At 43.6% G+C, this 18,146-nt stretch overlaps 4 protein-coding genes across 4 annotated transcripts; 3 read left to right on the forward strand and 1 right to left on the reverse strand. All coding sequences in view use genetic code 11, as the record gives it.

Moving 5' to 3' along the window:
* Positions 1-336: 336 nt before the first annotated feature.
* Positions 337-6,873, reverse strand: EGR_05574 (hypothetical protein; the record flags this gene model as incomplete). Its single annotated transcript, XM_024494823.1, has 6 exons — positions 337-651; positions 2,233-2,340; positions 3,588-3,764; positions 4,778-4,804; positions 4,886-4,962; positions 6,387-6,873. The coding sequence occupies 6 exons, from the start codon at positions 6,871-6,873 to the stop codon at positions 337-339; spliced, it is 1,191 nt and encodes a 396-aa protein (XP_024350743.1).
* A 1,338-nt stretch (positions 6,874-8,211) lies between these two features.
* Positions 8,212-9,428, forward strand: EGR_05575 (hypothetical protein; the record flags this gene model as incomplete). The annotated part of the gene is made up of 6 exons (XM_024494824.1): positions 8,212-8,433; positions 8,464-8,565; positions 8,599-8,700; positions 8,738-8,853; positions 8,898-9,163; positions 9,397-9,428. 6 exons carry the CDS (start codon positions 8,212-8,214, stop codon positions 9,426-9,428), a joined length of 840 nt encoding a protein of 279 aa, XP_024350744.1.
* A 4,503-nt stretch (positions 9,429-13,931) lies between these two features.
* EGR_05576 (hypothetical protein) lies at positions 13,932-14,072 on the forward strand (the record flags this gene model as incomplete). Its single annotated transcript, XM_024494825.1, has 1 exon — positions 13,932-14,072. The coding sequence occupies one exon, from the start codon at positions 13,932-13,934 to the stop codon at positions 14,070-14,072; it is 141 nt and encodes a 46-aa protein (XP_024350745.1).
* A 2,338-nt stretch (positions 14,073-16,410) lies between these two features.
* EGR_05577 (hypothetical protein) lies at positions 16,411-17,907 on the forward strand (the record flags this gene model as incomplete). Its single annotated transcript, XM_024494826.1, has 1 exon — positions 16,411-17,907. The coding sequence occupies one exon, from the start codon at positions 16,411-16,413 to the stop codon at positions 17,905-17,907; it is 1,497 nt and encodes a 498-aa protein (XP_024350746.1).
* Between the last annotated feature and the right edge of the window lie 239 nt (positions 17,908-18,146).

The raw sequence follows: 18,146 nt of genomic DNA on the forward strand, positions 1-18,146 counted from the left end.
TTATTGTCTTCCTTGTTTTCCCTTGGATGCAATAACTTGCCTCTCTAGCGCGTTGTTCGGAAGCGCCTGCATCTAATCGGTCATCACTTTATTTCCTCCCAATTCTCCCACTTTTTGACGACTAACTAGGCAATTTGGTCACCTTTTCCGCACTTTCTAATTTAAGTGGATGCAAATAATCGAAGCTGGTCTTTTTTTACATCTTGTAACACAACTTGCCTCCAAATGAACATTTACTGATCGCACCATAATTCTAAATCATTAGTATTTAATAATCAGTGTCTTGCTCGTTGTAGAGGATTGTTTGTTTTCCCCAAATCCCTAACAGTTCTGCCTTTATTCCTCATCCTCATCCTCATCTCCTTCCTCCTCCTCTTCCATCCCTTCTTCTCCCATCTCATTCCCATCCATTTTCCTGCTCTCAGCAAGACGAGCCGCTCTCTCCGCCTTTAAGCGCGAGCGCTCCATTCGCCACCAGACCTTGAAGGCAACTTCGGTGGCCATATCAATCACCTCTTCCATCACCAGCGGCCATACCTGCGAGCGCATCGCGTTCGTAGCCATCGTCGCCTTCGTTTCCGTTAACTCGCGGCGTCGCTGTAGTTCCGCCAGTCTTCGCTTCTCCTCTTCCTCCACACGCATTCGTTCACCCTACATCCGATGGTTGGAAAGAGGGAACGGAAATGCGATCATTTACTCGTGATAGTTCCACAGTAGTAGCATGAGAGGTCACACCTTATATGCTTCTATTTTCCAATTCCCAAATTTTCTTTATTATAATGGCATTTCCTTTTATTGCACACTTTACGACTGAAGCGTTTTCAGCCTCCAGCGACTCGACTTAGGGACATCAACAAGGCATTTGCTTCTGAACGTCCATTCCCAAATTCTTTCTGGAATTACCCAGTACCTATGCCAAATTTGGGAAACTCACCTCATAAAATACCACAGCAAAGCGTCTGCTGTGGATGACCGATTTTTAAGTTTCACAATGGAAGGGCTATCGAAACTTTATCAACTATGGTCACGATCCCAGGCTCAAAATTTATGTCTTACTGATAATGAAGTGTGACAAGATTTAAACACCCTGAAATTTATGTGAGAGAACTACTTCAAACATTTACATTGAAGTTTTGATGTATAAGCATGATGATGAAAATAATCTAGACGGGCCGTTGCACCGTGTTAAAGTGTTCATGGAGAAGGGGGAATGAAAACTGGACTCAGCTACAAGATGTTATTTCGTATTATTTCATTAAAAATTATTATTTCTTGAGAGAACTTTTAATGAGAAATGTGAATGACACATAAGATACATTTGCTGTTGTGCACCGACGAGTATTAATACTTTCGGTAGCAGCGTCACATATACGTGACGCATGTTTCTCATCAGTTTATGATAACAACGCCTGAAATTAGTTGTGTTTAATCTTATATTAGTAAGATGAATGTGGAATATTCTTGGTATGAAAATGATTTTAATTCGCATTTCTTAAGCAATGGCCTCCCAGTCATTCTTAGCGCCTATAATTAAGATACTATCATGTGTGCAAACGTTTCTACTGATAACGCAGATCCTGTTAATACCTTTCGGAGTGACTCGGGTATGAAACTGATGAAATCGCAGTTGGATGTCCTTCTCTACTCTTCGAATTAATGCGTTGCGAGTAGTTACCGAGTTAGGACTCAGAAGACGATTGACAAAGAATACAAGCATTTTAAAAAGTGAGGGAATCTGCAATGGGAAACTCGCGGGTAAAAGGAAACAATCTTGCTGTATACTAGATAAGCGGGCAGTGGAACCAGGTTCTACCCATCGACCAATCATAGGGCGAACTGAACCCGGACTTGGTTGAGCGTTGCCCAATCATGTTAAACGGGATTAAAGCAGATATTTTTGACTGCAGTTTATCACACTTAAGCAGAAAAATCCAAATCACTGACCCAGAGTAGCTTCAGCATCTACTTTTTAGCGTTAAAGGAGATGTTCTAGCGAGAAATACATGAGTTACACCGCCAACAATTCGGTCAAGACCCTCCCGCTATAGGCTCATCGCATCATCCCCCATCATAGTGAAAGCAATAGTCTTTGTGGTGAACTTTGCAGAAATAAAACACGGCAAAATGGAATGAAGTGCTGGAAATGTGTGGATTGATGCTTATGCATTCATATGCACACCTCCACTTGTGGACAGGGCAATTAAAATCTGTTCTATCAACGCAAGCGCCTACCTTCAAGAAGTTCTGTTCTGCACGAATAGCACGTTCAGCCTGGAGTCGTATATTGAAGGGTATTTGTAGGGCCAAAATTCGTTCCATTTCAAAGATTGCGAATTTCCGCTGAAATTAAAAGCAGGGGTTCAGTTTGTCTTATGGGGAATATTTAATTGAAGTCAGGGCCTCCAATTTTAGAAGTTGATGAAGAGGTATCACCATGGTGATACTACATGTAGTAGTAAGAAGTAACTCGGACTATTTAATAGCCGTTTGCTCAAAAGTCGTGCGCCAGTCCATTCTCAGTCCAGTAGCCGGTAAATAGGATAGTGGGCGATAATGGAAGTAGATGCAGGTGACGGGAGCAAAAACGGCCAAGAATATGGATGGGAAGTTTCAAGCACGGAACGGTAGGATAACGCGGCGCCTAGCCGTCCAAGATTGAGAAATAAGAATGAAGTAGACAAGTCAAAGACGATCATGCGCCTCTCAGTGCCGATTGCGATTGTGATGGTTCTCAACTCAAAACCTTGACAGTCATTCTTGTGAACATTAGCGCGTGATAAGTCTTCTGATCCCTTAGGTCTGATTGACGCATAGTTCGTCGTGTGCTAAAACGGCAAAAGATCTGAGCTTTTCCGCATTCATGCGGATTCGTAAATGTTCAAGTTTGGCTCACGAAGACTCTCATAACATTGTTTTGTATGTAACCAGCACAAAAAGTTAAGTGCTGCACCACATTGTAGGCGCGTCCTAGCAAGGGAAGTTAGGATTTGCTAGGCTACATTGGCATGTGCAACGAAAAATGAACCAATTATTTTGCTGTGAAGTCAATCAGAGTGTCGAAGAAGTTGAAGCATGTAGATCCACCACCTTTTAGCCCTGAAGATGTAAATTCGGATTTATTGGGAAATCTCTCTATGCTAAATTTGCTTCTCAGGTATTAACTACAGACAGTAACACTGGGGGAAATCTAGCGGGGACCGCATCAAGAAAAAATACAGCTGCCAAATCCTGCAACTAACTTGCTTTTGTAAACGCAAATGTCCCCTTTTGACGTGAAACATTATATTTAAGCACATAATGCTACCCTTGCGGGTTTTGAGATAAATGTGCTTTTGGTTTAGCCACATTAACCTTAACTTCTATCCATTGGTTTCCCTGCTCTATCACAGCAAGAGGCTAAGCGACACAACCTATCTATGAAAAATTGACTTTATCTAACACTAGACTGAGGAAACATATAAGGGGTTTACTACAAGCCTACATTAAGAAGCCTTGGATAAAATAAATAGCGGAAAGTGCTCCGGGAGATTTCAATCAGCTACTTATTTGGCTTACAAGTAGGGTCCTGCACTTTATGGGGCACTTACACAGCGGTAGTCTCTAACTTTAATGGCCCAGTACTTGAGGTAGTTTGCGAGAAACTCAATGGGATCGAGCGGTTGGTAGAGCACAACAGCTGAGAGCGCATCCTTCAGCGGTTCGCTTAGCACGCGTTGTATGTAGTCGCTCTCAGGATGGTCCATAGCCCCCTTCACATTTACCACCTTTGCATTTAAATGGGTGCAATCAATAAAAAGGGCAAAGGGCAAAGTTAAATTATGTGTTCACTGGTTCTTGCTTTCGACACAGAAAACTGAGTGGAAAATATAGAAAAGAAAACATTTTCAGCAAAGTTCCGGAATGCCCCCCTTCTTCACCCCTTTAACAGTACCGATTAAAGTGATCAATCAAATTACAGGTACGAATTAGGAATAGAGTACGGAAACAGGGGTCTTTTGGCTTATACTCATGATATTAGACTAAAAGTTTGCATTAAAAAATATTCTATATTAAAAGAGGTCCAATATGACGATCGGAAATCCCTACTGCTTTTTTTTATAACTGTCTTCGTTTCCAGCATCAACAAACTACGTTATAATTTTACCGATGGGCAAATATTTTCGAAATGGTGTATTCTAGTATTTTCATATATGCCTATTTGTAATTTATGTTATTCTGAAGTTATTAACCACCCATTATTAAGAAGTAAGTGCGAAAGCATAAATGCTGCTTGTGTTTTTATCCCTCTGTGATGATTGTGCTTTTGCCAGAATGAGTATCTCAAGCAGGTCTATTGATGTTTTGTACACAAGCATACGTGTAGCGTCCCGAGGCTTCCCCGAGGACGAAAGAAGACATACTACTCGGGCAGAACATATATATTCAGCACAGAGAAGGCCTTTGGGTTACTGGTTGTTTATCTCCCGGTATTGGCGAGGAGCGACTTTTGAGATGGTTTTTGTACCACGCCGGGTTGCCTGCCCTCGGGCCATACCTGTAGCCCAAGTACCTTCTCTGTGCCGAATATATGTATTCTACTCCAGTATTATGTCTTCTTTTGTCTTCAGGGAAGTCTCGGGACGCTAAATTGGCAGTTGGAAGTGAACCCAATCCTAAAGGACATCTGTCCTGATTTTCACTGCTGAGTGATAAACCGTAGCGGAACGGAAGAAGTACATATGCTACGGATGGGAGAATGGTGATGACCCCAAACAGATGGGTTGAAGTTGGCGCTCACCTTCGGCACCTGTCCCTGTCCCGTGTTCTGCAGGAAAGATGTTAGCAACTAAAGTGACACTAGCCATAAACCGTCTGAAAGTTTAGTTACAGACTTCTCCTACCGTACCTGCAATAAGCTGTTGATAAAGTGAATTCTCGATACCTCCTCCATTTCCTTACTATCTGAATGGAGCATGGGCAGCTCTGAAGTTGGAACAACATGGCAAAGAGGAACAGATGCAAAACCCTTCCCCCATGGACATGTATTAAATCCCGTCCTTCCTTACACAAATCCGATTTTATGCCAGTGTTCCTACATCTATCTATGGTTACGTATAATGGCCAGCACAATTCTCCATTTCTAAAAGTAAGTTGCCAAACCGGACGAAACTGCAAATTCAGTTAGATTGCTAGGAGGAGTCAGCTACAATGCAGTCAAGTATCGCCCCAGTTGCACGCTAATTTGATGACCAACAGGGCCGGCTCGCGGATGCTTCTTAACAGCACCGACTACGTTGGGATGATTGACGCGGGAGGTTGATCAGAGGGAGCGCCGGAGATGACGCTCAAAAGAGGAGACGGGCTATGTAATACGATGGTTGTTCTTCCCTCGGTATTGACGAGGAGCGACTTTTGATTTGGCCTTTGAACTACGACGGATGGGCTGGCCTTGGGGCCATGCCAGTAGCTAAAACACCCTTCTCTGTGCCAAATATATGTATTCTACCCCACTACCATGTCTTAAATCGTCTTCAGGAAGTCTCGGGGAAGTACGTATGTGTTGTCTATTGTTTCGGTGAAAAGTCACCTTTGACTTGGCCATTGTGCCATGCCCGGTGGGCTCACCTTCGCGTCATACTAGTAGCCCTGATGCCTTCTATACGTCATCAGTATATACTCTGCCCGAGTATTATGTTTTCATTCGTCTTACGGGAAGTCTCGGGGCCCCACATATTGTCTTCCGCGGTGCCTGGGCGTATTACAACTAGTAGAAATCGAAAATCCTGCAAAGCCTTAGAGTTATGTTATCTTGGTAGACTAACGAAAACTTAAAGATACGCAAACAAACCATCTCATCTAAAAGTCCATTTATTTTCGGTTAAAGAGAATTCTATTTCATCTAACTCTAACAAGACACCTCAGAAAAGAAACATTGCGTTTATACCACTTGGATGAGCAAACACTTAGCTACAAGAAAAAATATGCCAAAGTATAAAAATTTTGTTTAAATTTTTGTCCCATAAACAGTTGTTTTTGTTTCAGTTATTGTAAGGGCCTCTGCCGCCATTTTAGCCGTTGAAATGCGTGCGAAGTGGAGGAAGAAGCGCGTTAGGAGGCTGAAGCGGAAAAGAAGGAAGATGAGGCAGAGGAGCAAGTAAACTGCTCTTCTGACTAGCTGGATAAGCACTCTGTACGTTACTGTAATGGGTGTGAATCCTATTAAAGACTTACTGGCAGCATCTGATGCCTCATTTGTCTCGTCTCCGGTTCCACTGATTATTTTCCGTACAGGTTCCGCTCTTACCGATCTGACAACAAGATGGGTGTGCTTGTTGTCTTTTAGCTGGGTTCTGGCCGTCTGTGGCCGGGGAGTGGTTCGGGTCCTAGTACCATCCGCACTTAACTACTGTGATCGGATCCGTGGGGACTTTGGAAATTTGCTTCCGGGCTTTTCGTGTGGTTGTCTGGGTAAGTTGGTGGTGTTTTTTGCTGGGTAGGTAGGTCTGGGGGGCTGTCTGCTCGCGGCGACGGCTGTCGCAGGCTGAGGTGTTGACTCACGTGGGAATCCTGGTAGTGGTGAGGTTGCGCGATTTTTGCGGTCTTTTCGTTGATAACGGCGCTCCCGTGGGTGCTTGTCCTTGCGTCGTTTTGTTCGAGGGCTCCATGGTTACAGAGAGTGGGTTCTGCTGAAGGTCGGGTAGTGTCTGATGAGACACAGGCCAATGTCCAGCACAAACTGCAGTCTAAGAGTCCCTCATTGCAATGGTTTCCAAAGTCGGGGTGCGATGTGCTCGAAGTCTGGTAGCGTCTCGCCTTGGGAGTCGAGGTATTGCTAGCCCCATAACGCAAAGGAGTTATCACTTTTACGAAGGTTCGGGCGTGCTCGCATCGCATAAGGGCTTAGACCTTAGTGTGATCAAAAGATTTATATGACGCGGCGTCTGAAATCGAAGATCGCGGCCTGGGAGGGAATCTCTTTCCCTTTGTCAACAAGGCCGGCACACCCAGAGCTGGACGTTTGGCCACCACGGCCACCTGAAGAACCCCAGGCGATCATGTGACCCATAACTTTAGCTGCTTGGGGACGCGAACGTACCGATAAAAACGAGGCTGGGCAACCTCGCAATCGGTATCTCCTCACTTAACCAAAAGCATTCCTTGTACTTTCTAAGAGAATATCGACAACTCTCAAATGTGACGCTGCGAAAGTGTTCAGCCAGGCACTTTCATGTGCCAAAATACGCATTGTATTAGCTCAGACACTGGGATCGGAAATACCATGCAACGGACCGAAAGGGTCGTAAAACACAGGAACAGCTGCACTCCAGAGGCACACACCCAATTGGGGAACCCGCCAGTAGTGCAGCGGTCATCAATCAACACGGCCACGGCAGGTTAAGTTGAACTGGGTGGCCGTCTTTAGTCACAAAGCCATAGCGGGATCACTCGAGAACTACACACGGCAAAGCGTCACAAAAACGAAGATACTGAAACTACGACCATTTATGGCTTTAAGAAACTTCTTGGGTGTACAGCAGAGGCTAGGAACCCAAGGCATGCGCAAGGCTTGCGTCCAAAACGAGAACCAAAGACAGATATGAGACAAAGGTTTTTATTAAAACACAACGCAAAAAAAGTCCACATGCTCCTGTCTCATCTCCCTCCTCTCGCTCGGGTCATCTCACGCTTCTTGCGCCACTTATTCCGCGTGCTTAAAGCAGCCACGGAGGGCGACGAATTACTCAAACAAAAAAAGAAGAAGAGAAAACAAAAGTAAATGTCTTGTAAATAAAAAATATATAAAAATGTTCAAGTAAAAATTTACAAAAGTAAATTTTTAGTTGAATACAAGCCAATAAAAGTCCATAAGTATAGATGCTGATGCAAAGGAGGCAAACGGCGAACAGAGGCACTCTTTAATACCTGTTATCTAGCGCAAAAATGTACAAATATGCAGAATTCTGTATTTTGAATTGTGAGGAAACATGAGTGAAACCAATGATATAAATTTGATAAAGAGGCGTCATCTGGCTTAAAAAGTGACCAATTTGTGTAAAGTTTCGAGCAAGATAGACATGATCTATCTGAATTTTATATTTTTTTGCAATAGTTCCCGTCCCTATCAATCATCTTTGCGCTCATTAATTTAGCTTACTATTATTTGCCCAATCAGAAATGTCAAACCCTGTTTACTGAATAAGATTCATTATCGAAAGTTGAATTTTTGTGCCCATGTCAACGTTGGTTTCTTCAAATGAGCCACACGTCTGTCGTTTTACCCTCACTGATTTGATTTTCATGATGTTGGCGGCGCTGGGGCTGTTTTCCTACAGACTTTTCTGCCTTTTGGGTTATGGATATGTCGCTTACTGGACTTTTGAAAATCGTCCTGCAAAAGTTTCGCTGAAGGAAAATGTCTTCCTGCAAACACGGTTTCTTACCATTGACACATTGGTACGGTTCTCCGTCTTATTCATCGTTTAGCTTCTACACGTCTTGTACTATGCGTTGGCGATTCTTCTTATGCCGACAAGATGCAATAAAGTAAAGAGCGTCTTGTCTTGTCTGGCTCTTACAACTGCCACGGTACGTTGTCTTCGGCACTTTGTCAATTTCTAGGTCGTGTCAGTTATGTTCTGGGGCATCGATTACTTCGACAGATCACTGCTAATGGATCTGAAAACTATTGAATTTATACCCTCGTGGTTTATTCACGCTACGGTAGGCGATGGGTTCTCTTAAATAACTACAAAATTAGCACACATTCATCAGCATTACTGCATTGTTCGATGTTCTTCTTTCGCGTCCGCATCCGGTGCCTTTGTGGAAGTCTTTTCTCATTGTTTTCTCCTACTTTCTGGGCTATACTCTCTAGTGGGTTTATTACTAATGCGTTTTATTCAGCCTACTTTTCCTAGCACAGAATACCTGATCTACAAACACGGGTTCCACCCATATCCTATGCTGAAGCTGTTCACCGTTACCGGTCGTTATCAGTTTTACGGAGTGGCTTTTTGTATTGCCTTTTTGGTCTTTCTCGTCTCTTCTCTGGTAATAAGACTGGCTTCCTCTGATTACCATCGCAAACCGAAGAGGGATAAAGCAAAGAATAAGAAGCCCCAACAGCAGCCACAGCACCACCAGCATCAACAACCACAGAAGCAGTCTCTGACGCCCACAAGTGGTACTGTTATTGATATTATTGGCTTACTCCAGTGTTGCGAAAGAAACTTATCATTTTGCCTCTTTTGCACGGTCGGTAGATACGGTGCTAGTTACTTATGTGGTAGGGCTTTTTGCGAACCTAACTTCCTTGTAACACAGATGGAACGAATTTTAAGACATTTCTAGTTGCATGGTTTACTTTGTATCGGTTTAAAGTAAATGGTTTGTGCTGTAATTCACTTGTCTTTGCAGCCAAAAAGAAGAAACAGGCCAAGCAGGATTAAGGTTTTGTCATTCGAAGTTGTCAACCAGCCGTCAGCGTCAGTGTTTAATCGTGTTCCTACTGTCAACCGCTATGTAATTGTTATTCGCGCCTCCCCTTTTTAACATATTTGTGTGTACCTCTATGATCTTTCCATCTGCTCCCCCATTGCACGCATTGAGAGCGCTTATAGCAGTGCATGTAAAAATCAGGTGTATCTTTGCCGCTGTTTGATTAAATGCACGTGTGAATAAACATTGTCAAACGAGATGGTTTCTTTGTTCTACTTCTCATTTGTTGACAGGGAGTGCTTAGTTAGACTTCCCGCCAGCAGTGTACCTTCGAAGCGGAAAGCTGGTGCAGTAACCGAGGCACGTCCGTATGTGCGACTTTCTAGGTCGGTGGAATTTGGGCTCTCCTATGGAACGCAAACGGGCTTAGGCGCTAGGCTGGTGTATGCGGGTGAGCAGGTAAACAGCTGGTGGGTATGGAACTCACCCACAGACTTACCGTGGTCCGTGTGTGGTTGCGTCGCTTACTCCACATTGTTGATTTCGCACACCGCGTTCCTCCGCGCCTAACTTTGGCTGACGTTTGGCAAGCCTAATCTAATTCAGTCATCATTGCGTGCCATAACGATCTAGCAGCTTTTGCCTGAAACGGGTCAAGACCGCACCGTGCCTGTGCTTCAACTGCCTCTTACGTTAACGTATTCCCTGCCATGGTCTGTCTCAGCAGCAAATTGGCCACCATAGCTCTCCTATTTTATTGTTCTCTCATGATACTCTAATTGTTAGCACTCATTTTTTTAAGAAATGTTTCAACTGCAGTTGTCCGAAAAACCTGAGAAAGTTATCCGAGATTATTCCACATCTCCTTTATTCAAAGATCACTACTGTTTTATACAACCACGGTTATTACTAATTGATGAAATATGCTGCACGTATGACGCAGAAGCTCAGGCAAAAGGTTTTGGCGTCGCACAAATGTGATGCCGACAGCAAAATTGTTAACCTGAAAATGTAACTAGCAGAGCATGTTGGGTTCTTGCCGTGAATCGCCATAACTCCATGCGTATCCCCTTGGACGGGGTTAAACCGACTTCTCCGTTTTAGCGCCGCGCCTATCCGCGCCGGATAATTGATGGAAGCTACGAATTGAAGTACGGTGAAATTAACTATTCCCACTTGTAGTTAGTACCCATTTGGCTGTTGAAACAGCTCGTGGAGTCTTCACTACCTTTATCCTCTTTTAGCAAACCATGTGAAGGAGAAGACTAACTTTTTGAGAAGAAGTGGATCACTAGAAGGAATAATCCATTCATATGTTTAGTCTCCTCGAGTTGTTAAAGGTGACGCAATTTCTTTCAGCAGTAGCCTTTTCATGACAGCTGGAGTCTTGTGTGCTCCGATTTGCCACATTCTAGTCTCATCGCTAGTATGCACTAAAACGGCAAGCTGGCATGATCTGTAGGAGAAGGAATATTTGGTACAAGTGAGGTTGTGGCGCCCTTAGACTTCCATAAAGACGAAAGAAGCCATAATACTTGGGCGGAATATGTGTTGTTGACATGCAGAAGGGCTTGGGGCTATTAGCATGGCCCGCAGGTCAGACCGCCTCGAAGAGGTGCAATGGCGGATCCCTTAATTTTCTCCTTACCGAAACGGAGTATTTTGAGAGTGGATGGTGTTTTTGACAGACGCGTTGATGGTAAATACTGATAAACGGTTTGAAGACTGTGTTAGCTGAGCTAATTATGCACATCGGAAATTGTAGGGAAATAGGTTTTACTAAACTGGAGCAAAAACCCTTCAATTTAGTTTATTTTAACTTAATTGAGGCTCAGAATGATATACATCCTTGAGTAACTAGTTCATTAAAATATTAGAAAATCTAAACGAATTAGTTATTAGGCAGCCCCCGAGGCTTCCCCGAAGGCAAAAGAACGCATAATACTCGGGGAGAATATGTGTCGTCGACGTGCAGGAGGATTTCGGATCTACAACCAGAGCGCTCGGCGGAGGTACAAAAGCGGGATTCTAAATGGACCATTACTAAAGTAGAAAGTAAGATGAACAAAAGATGACCTAACACCTCTACTCTTTTGGGCAGTCCCTAGGTTTAACTTCCCGAATCGGCCGTCAAAGTCGTTGGTGTGTAAGGAAGGACACCGGCGAACCATCTCCACCGGTCATCGGACTGGGTTGCACCTGAGAAGGTAACTGACTAAAGCTTTAACTAATCCATCCTGGCAATTCTACTGGAACTGGAGTTCTGTCCTATTTGGGAACTGTATTGGGGGAAGAAGGAAAGCGTAGGCTATTGCATGTGTCAATCGTTAGTCGTAGGAACACTTATTGTTTTGCGCCTATTTCTCTTTGTCACTTTGCTCGCACTTCAGCACTGCTCAGCCATATTTCTATCTGTGGTCTCTTTAGCTAGTAAAGAAGTGGAAGAGACATTGCTTGCTCACATAATGTCTCGACACAGGTACGGGCGACAGCTTCGTTAACGAACTTTTCCAGGTGGTTCAAGGCTAGTGTCACCTCAGTTGTTAATAGCTTTCTTGCAGAACACAGAACTGGGTCAGTTGCCGAAGATAGGCGTCATTTTCAGACCTTCTGTTAGGGGTCGTCACAGCTCTCTCATGCACAGCAAATACACCTCTTCCGTCACAGTAAGGCTAATCATGCAGCCGTAGAAATCAGGGTGGTTGTCCTTAATAATTGGATTTGTTTTCCTCTGCCACCAGTGTAGCGCTTCGAGGCTTCCTTGAAGAAGCAAGAAGACATAATGCTCGGGCGGAATACGTAGTGTTGACGTACTGAAAGGCTTGGGACCACTGGTGCAACCGCTCGGCGGAGGTACAATGGCAGAGCCCTAAGTGGCCCCTTCTTAAAACCGAGAGTTAACTAAACAGTTAAAGTATTACAAGCATTTAGGAGTGGAAAGTTTTTGACAGATGTGTTGTTAATAAATAAATACTGTTGAACATAAAATTCCATTAGTTATACCTATTGACAAAGTTGTTTAATGGCATCGTAAAAGTATTTTCTGCGTTCTTTCGTATGGCTAGGGCGTGAATTGCCTGCAGATGGAAGCATATGGCTTAAACAGGAATCATTGTATTACAAAGTAGCAAAACTACAGTAGATAATACAAAAGTAGCTATAGCTAATTTTTGTTAACAATCCTTCGCAGCATCCATTTTCAAGTATTCTCCATTTACAGAGCATGCTTCCTAAATTCCAAGGTCTATTCCACATCATTTATTGTACCAAGAAAGTAGGTTGAAGGGTACAGGGGAATTAGAACCAAGGCCATTCTCTTTCCTTTGCGGAAGTTTTTTGACGCTGGGCTGGAAGGCGAAATGAACACTTTGCCTGTTTCATAGATTTCATGCCTAATTGTCAAAACGTATGTATGTTGAGGTCACCCCCGCATGATGGGTTAGTTGTCCTGACCGTCATAGTGGTAAATGGGGGGAATGCGATTAATATCAGATTTTTAGCCCGCCTACTGAATTTGCATGTTATGAGATTACAATTTTAAAGTGTGCCACAGGTAGCCATGTCAGCGGCCATTCGCTGAAATGCTTGCCGATTCGTAGGTTGGGGCCTTTTCGCATTCCCCTCCCTTTTTGGCCCCAAAATCACCACCTATTCGATATCTGATGCAAAGACTTAGTGGTGTAGCGCTCTGAGGCCCTCCTAAAGACGAACAAGGCAGAATCCTTGGGAGGAATATGTGCTGTCGATGTACAGTAGGGCTTGAGGCTACTGACATGGCTCGGAGGCCAGGCCGCCCAAATAGTACACTATGGCGGAGCACCCCAAGTGTCCCGAAGCCAAAACCGAGAGTTAAGCAAAGCATTAACGTATTACAGTGGTGCAATTTGGAGTGTCTTCGAAACCGATCCACGATGTCCATTTGAAACAGTTAGCACTCAATTTCAGCTTTATATGGTTCGGAAATATCAGATACCAAACGGCATGCGTGGAATTAATTCATCATACCAAAACTCAAGTTATTAAGCATTTGCTCCCAAAGAAATGGCAATTCAATAAATTCGTTAATAAATGATATAAAGGGGAGGATGCTTTTAAAACACAAGGGCAATTTTAACCCATAGACACGTACAAAGTGTCCGCAGCTTCATGGATTCACAGCCTTGGATGTACTGGCACTAGCACTTCCTTGAATTAACTGACACTTGAAAATGCGAGGTACCCTGTTTTTGAACGCATTGTGTTGCAGTCTTTTTGATATATTTCGTCCAACCACCTAACACTTCAGTCTGCACTGGTTGCATTTCAGCTCCGTTGCTCCGTACTTTGTTCATACATGCTACGGCTTCTGCGAAGGCTCAAGACGCTACATGGTAACGACAATGGTTCAGGGAAGCTATCTCTAGATGGCCTCAAAAGTTATTGTGGTAGTTGGGTGATGTAAAGAGCATCAATTAGTCAGTGTGGAAGCATTGGCTACGGCCAACCCTAGCGCCTTAACAACGATTAAGGTCAAGATGGCTTCGTCCGACCCCCATGACTCATTTGTGTTGGCAAATTACAAGCCACTACCGGTTGAAAAAGACTGCCGTTGTGAACGCCATTGCATCGTGGATAATCGACGATTTAGCAACACGGTTGCTGTTCGTCACCTTTAAGCACTTTTGCCGATAGTACTGTGTGTTGTTTCTAAGCTAACCATCGAAGTGAGCGACTGTTTATCTGGATAACTCTAACATTGGGAAGTATGCCAGAAATATTCCAGCCTTTGACTAACATCCTACGTTGAAGATCCTCAACCAGTTTTAGTGCAGACTTTCCTAGGACAACTTGGCATCTTACCATGCAGAAATTGACTTTACTCTAGTGATTATGAGAACAGCATAAGCATTAATGTTTTTTGGTGAATTTCAGGCTAATGAACAAGTTTAAGTAACACCCTGATACAAGCACCGAATAAAATCCGGGGGCGTACGCAGTAGCTGTTGGAGGGCAACAACGAGACCTCACAAAGTTGTCGACATTGAGCGAAGTAATCATACCAGTAAATTTTTGTATTCTTTTATGCATTATTAATCGAATGTGCCCCGAAATATTTTACTTCAGTAAAAGCATTATTCAATAGGTGAGTCAAAGTTGCCTTTCTTATGATAAGCCGTAAATGCGTGTCAATTTTCGAAGAAAAGAAACTTAGCAAATGAGCAAAAGTTGATAAGTATTTTTTTTTCTGAGTTAGGAAAGAAGACTCCTCCGACGGTTTAGTCAGGGTGGTCAATGAACCGGGTGATTTGGAGCTTACCAGCCCTTTACTTTCCCCGCCAGACAATGGAATGGCATCAAAGTAAAATTGAACAAATTTTGAATTCCATTAATAAAACCAGAAATTCAAAAGCGTTAAATTGATTAGCTGCCTACCTTACACCTTGGATTTAAAACTTGAAAAACAACGACTGAGGTGTAAATAGGTGATAACTAATTAGCCCTCCAAAAGCATGCAATTTTCCCTTAAGTCGAATAGCCTTCGACGTGTATGTGAAATTCTCGCTATACCAACAGCAGAAATCCTAACTATATTTTTTAATAATTAAATTATCCTCCAGAATGGGTGTTTCGCAACCGACATTGCAACTTTGTAATCTAATAAGGGTGGTATCATCACACACCCCCAATTAGCGCTCGATTTAATCAGGATACTCGTGTCGCTTGGGGACAAACAAATTTCACAGTAGTTTGAGCCTCCACGCCAAATCGCACAATTTACGGGGACTGCCATAAATCCGATCGTTGGGGTTCACTTCAGCGGACGTTTGCCAGTATTTTCGGACAGTCATTGGCCTTTTTTGGGAGTGTGCTCTTGATCGCCTGGCGTTGGTCTAAGCACAATTGAAATGGTGAAATGTTGCCATTATTTCCATTTTTTTTAGAATCTGTCCAGACAAGTAGCAGTTAATTTGAGTTCATTATAAATTGCTTCTTGCTTATAATGGCTGACGGTACTTGGTCAAATATTCGGTCCCTCAATTCATTGGCTAGAGCGCTCAATTACTTGACAAATTTGGTACAAAGCGAAGCGGTATAATTTCTGAACAGAATGTTAACATTTTGGATGGAGGTTGTTTTAAGTATTACCTAAATTTGCAAGAAGAATTCTTTTTAAGACAAAAAAACACTCCCTTGAAAGAGAGTGCGAACGAGCAAAGAGACACGTTGGCATTCTTACTGGGTTACCAATTTTGCCATACACGTACTAAAAGTATGATAGACGGTTTTTGTCTTACAAATATATCATAACCGAGCAAGGGAAGTGGAAGTTGTGCGACTTCAGAAAGTTTGGTTCATTTGCAAGACCAGATATCGACTTAAAATGGAGAAATCTTTAAAGTGACACAAGCAAGCGACTTTTCACCCACAATCTTAGAATTTTCCACCAATCTCGGCGCAAAAATGAGGTAAAAATTCTTGCTGAAGCCTCTCTTTTTTGACAATCCCTCACCTAAAACTATCAGGAGCTATCAAAGCACACTGAAATGATCCATTTCTAATTCCCACTGCAGAATATATTTGTAATGGCCAATTTGGAATGGTACCTGCGTAGTAATCCACACCATCAATCACTTAGACGACTTGTCACTTAAATGAAATCTGTCACATTGACCCACAATGCTTAATTAGCCCTTTCCTAATGGATAGACCGCGGTGGAGGAGGCTAAAGGACCCCTAATTGCAACAGCCCCATGAAGAGACGTGTAATCACGCCATTGGATGATTGTTAGAACGCCTTCACCACCAATCGACCAACGAACTACCCTTTTTAATTAGCTCCTAATGAGATTGTCCCAGATTGACATGCGCTTATACTAACGCACACATTCTCTGCAGGCGCCAGCTGGAGGCTTCTACAAGGCACATCTTCATTGGCTACTCACCACACCAATCACCCCAGAAGCATCATCACGTTGAGCAACAGCCCTGCCGCTGCCTCACAATCACCCGGAGATGAATTCCACCTTCGTAACAGCATCAAAACCCAACGCCAACGTACCGGTCAGCTATAGTCGACTGTACCTACTTCCCGGGAGGGATCAGTCTGAGACGAACGATGCAGTGGATGACGAGGCCCAGCCCATAGGATGGGACCGCCGTTACGGCATGTTGTTTTTCTCGGAAAGGTCCCTGCTCTATGGTCCCTACTCGGTTGCCTCGGCAGATGAAAAGTTCATTCTCTCTCAATTCCCCAACTTTATGCGTGATCGTGGGAAGAGGTGCCTGTATCGCATATTTGAAGCCTACACCGCGGTCAAATTGGAACGAAGTGGTCTTCGAGCTCGTCCCCGCGATCCGGCTACTGATAGAGTCTACTATTTCCCCTGTCACTATCCAAGCTGTATTGCTCTCTCCGTGCTACATTTCGATGGCAATAGTTGCAGAACTTGTGCCGCGCTGGTGTACAAGTTTAGAACTCCGGAGGTAGCTGCTCTCGCCTTCAAGATGCTCACAGACACAAATAGTGTACCTCGGAGACGCAGAATCTCCTTATCACCTACCACAATTCCAGTAGCTCCGATCCTCACCAAAAACTCACCCACTCGCATCTCTTTGAATAGAAACGGGTCCACTCGTCGTATTCAAGAACGGGAGATTCGGATCGCATTACCGCGTCGCTCTATGCGACAATTAAGGTCACGACAAATTGACGTACATTCGTCACCCCATTGGAATGAGTCCAATATCGACTTTAAGGGACCACGGAACAAGCGGAAAAGCCCACCGGAAATCCCCAAAGGTCAGTCCCAACGTCGAGGCAAGAGTAGATCTGGGGGACAGAAGCAGCAGATACAGCTCCAGAATCAAAACTGTTGCTGCTGCAATCACCAGTGCATCCATCATGTCGCTGGGAAAAATTGCAACAGCGCTGGCAAAGGTGTTGACAGTGAGGCTCCTAAGATCGGGAACGGGACAATGTTGATCATTAATGGAAAGAGGTATCCCTTGAGCCTACTTCACGAACTGATGAATCAACTTGACGAAAGAGTGTCAACTTTTCGAATTAGCAAAGAGAAATCGACAAGCAGTAGCAACAGCGACAACAGCAGTAGTGTCAGTAAGGTCAGTATTGACAATAATAGCGCAGATTCGGACTCGGAATCTAGCGAATCTGTGGTTGAGTTGGTCTTTGACAAACTGAAGAATAATTCAAAGTTAAACGGAACTGAGATGACCTTCTGTAATCGAGCCTCAAATCGAAGTGGAATGCGAGGTGATGTTGGAGGAAACTCTGTCACTGTGATTCGTCTCAGCAGACAAGGTAATTCAGATAGTGAGCGGGAGGATGATGGAAATGGTGGCAGGTACCCAGCATCACCCAAAAAAGTTCTAGGAGACGGGACAACGATATACAACCTCTACAGAAGGCAGAGGTCTGAAGATAGTAAAAGCAAACAGTTCAATAACTCAACCTTCGCAGCAGAGGGGACGCCAGATGAGAACATGTAAAGGTTCACATGTTTGTAGCACACTTAGATTGTAATTTTGATTCTACCCATCCTTCCATTGCCAATAGAACCATGCCTGATTTAAGGTCTTTATTGCTAGCAAAAAGCATTAAAGTATATGTATTCGAAAATTTGCACTTTTCTTTACCAAAAAAAGGTCTCAAAAGCGTATCGCTTTTACCGATAGTAAGCATCTGTGGCATATAACAAAAAGTCACTTTGAAGTCTAACAAATCCACC

Source organism: Echinococcus granulosus (genome assembly GCF_000524195.1).
Source record: "Echinococcus granulosus chromosome Unknown EG_S00042, whole genome shotgun sequence".
Classification (NCBI taxonomy): domain Eukaryota; kingdom Metazoa; phylum Platyhelminthes; class Cestoda; order Cyclophyllidea; family Taeniidae; genus Echinococcus; species Echinococcus granulosus.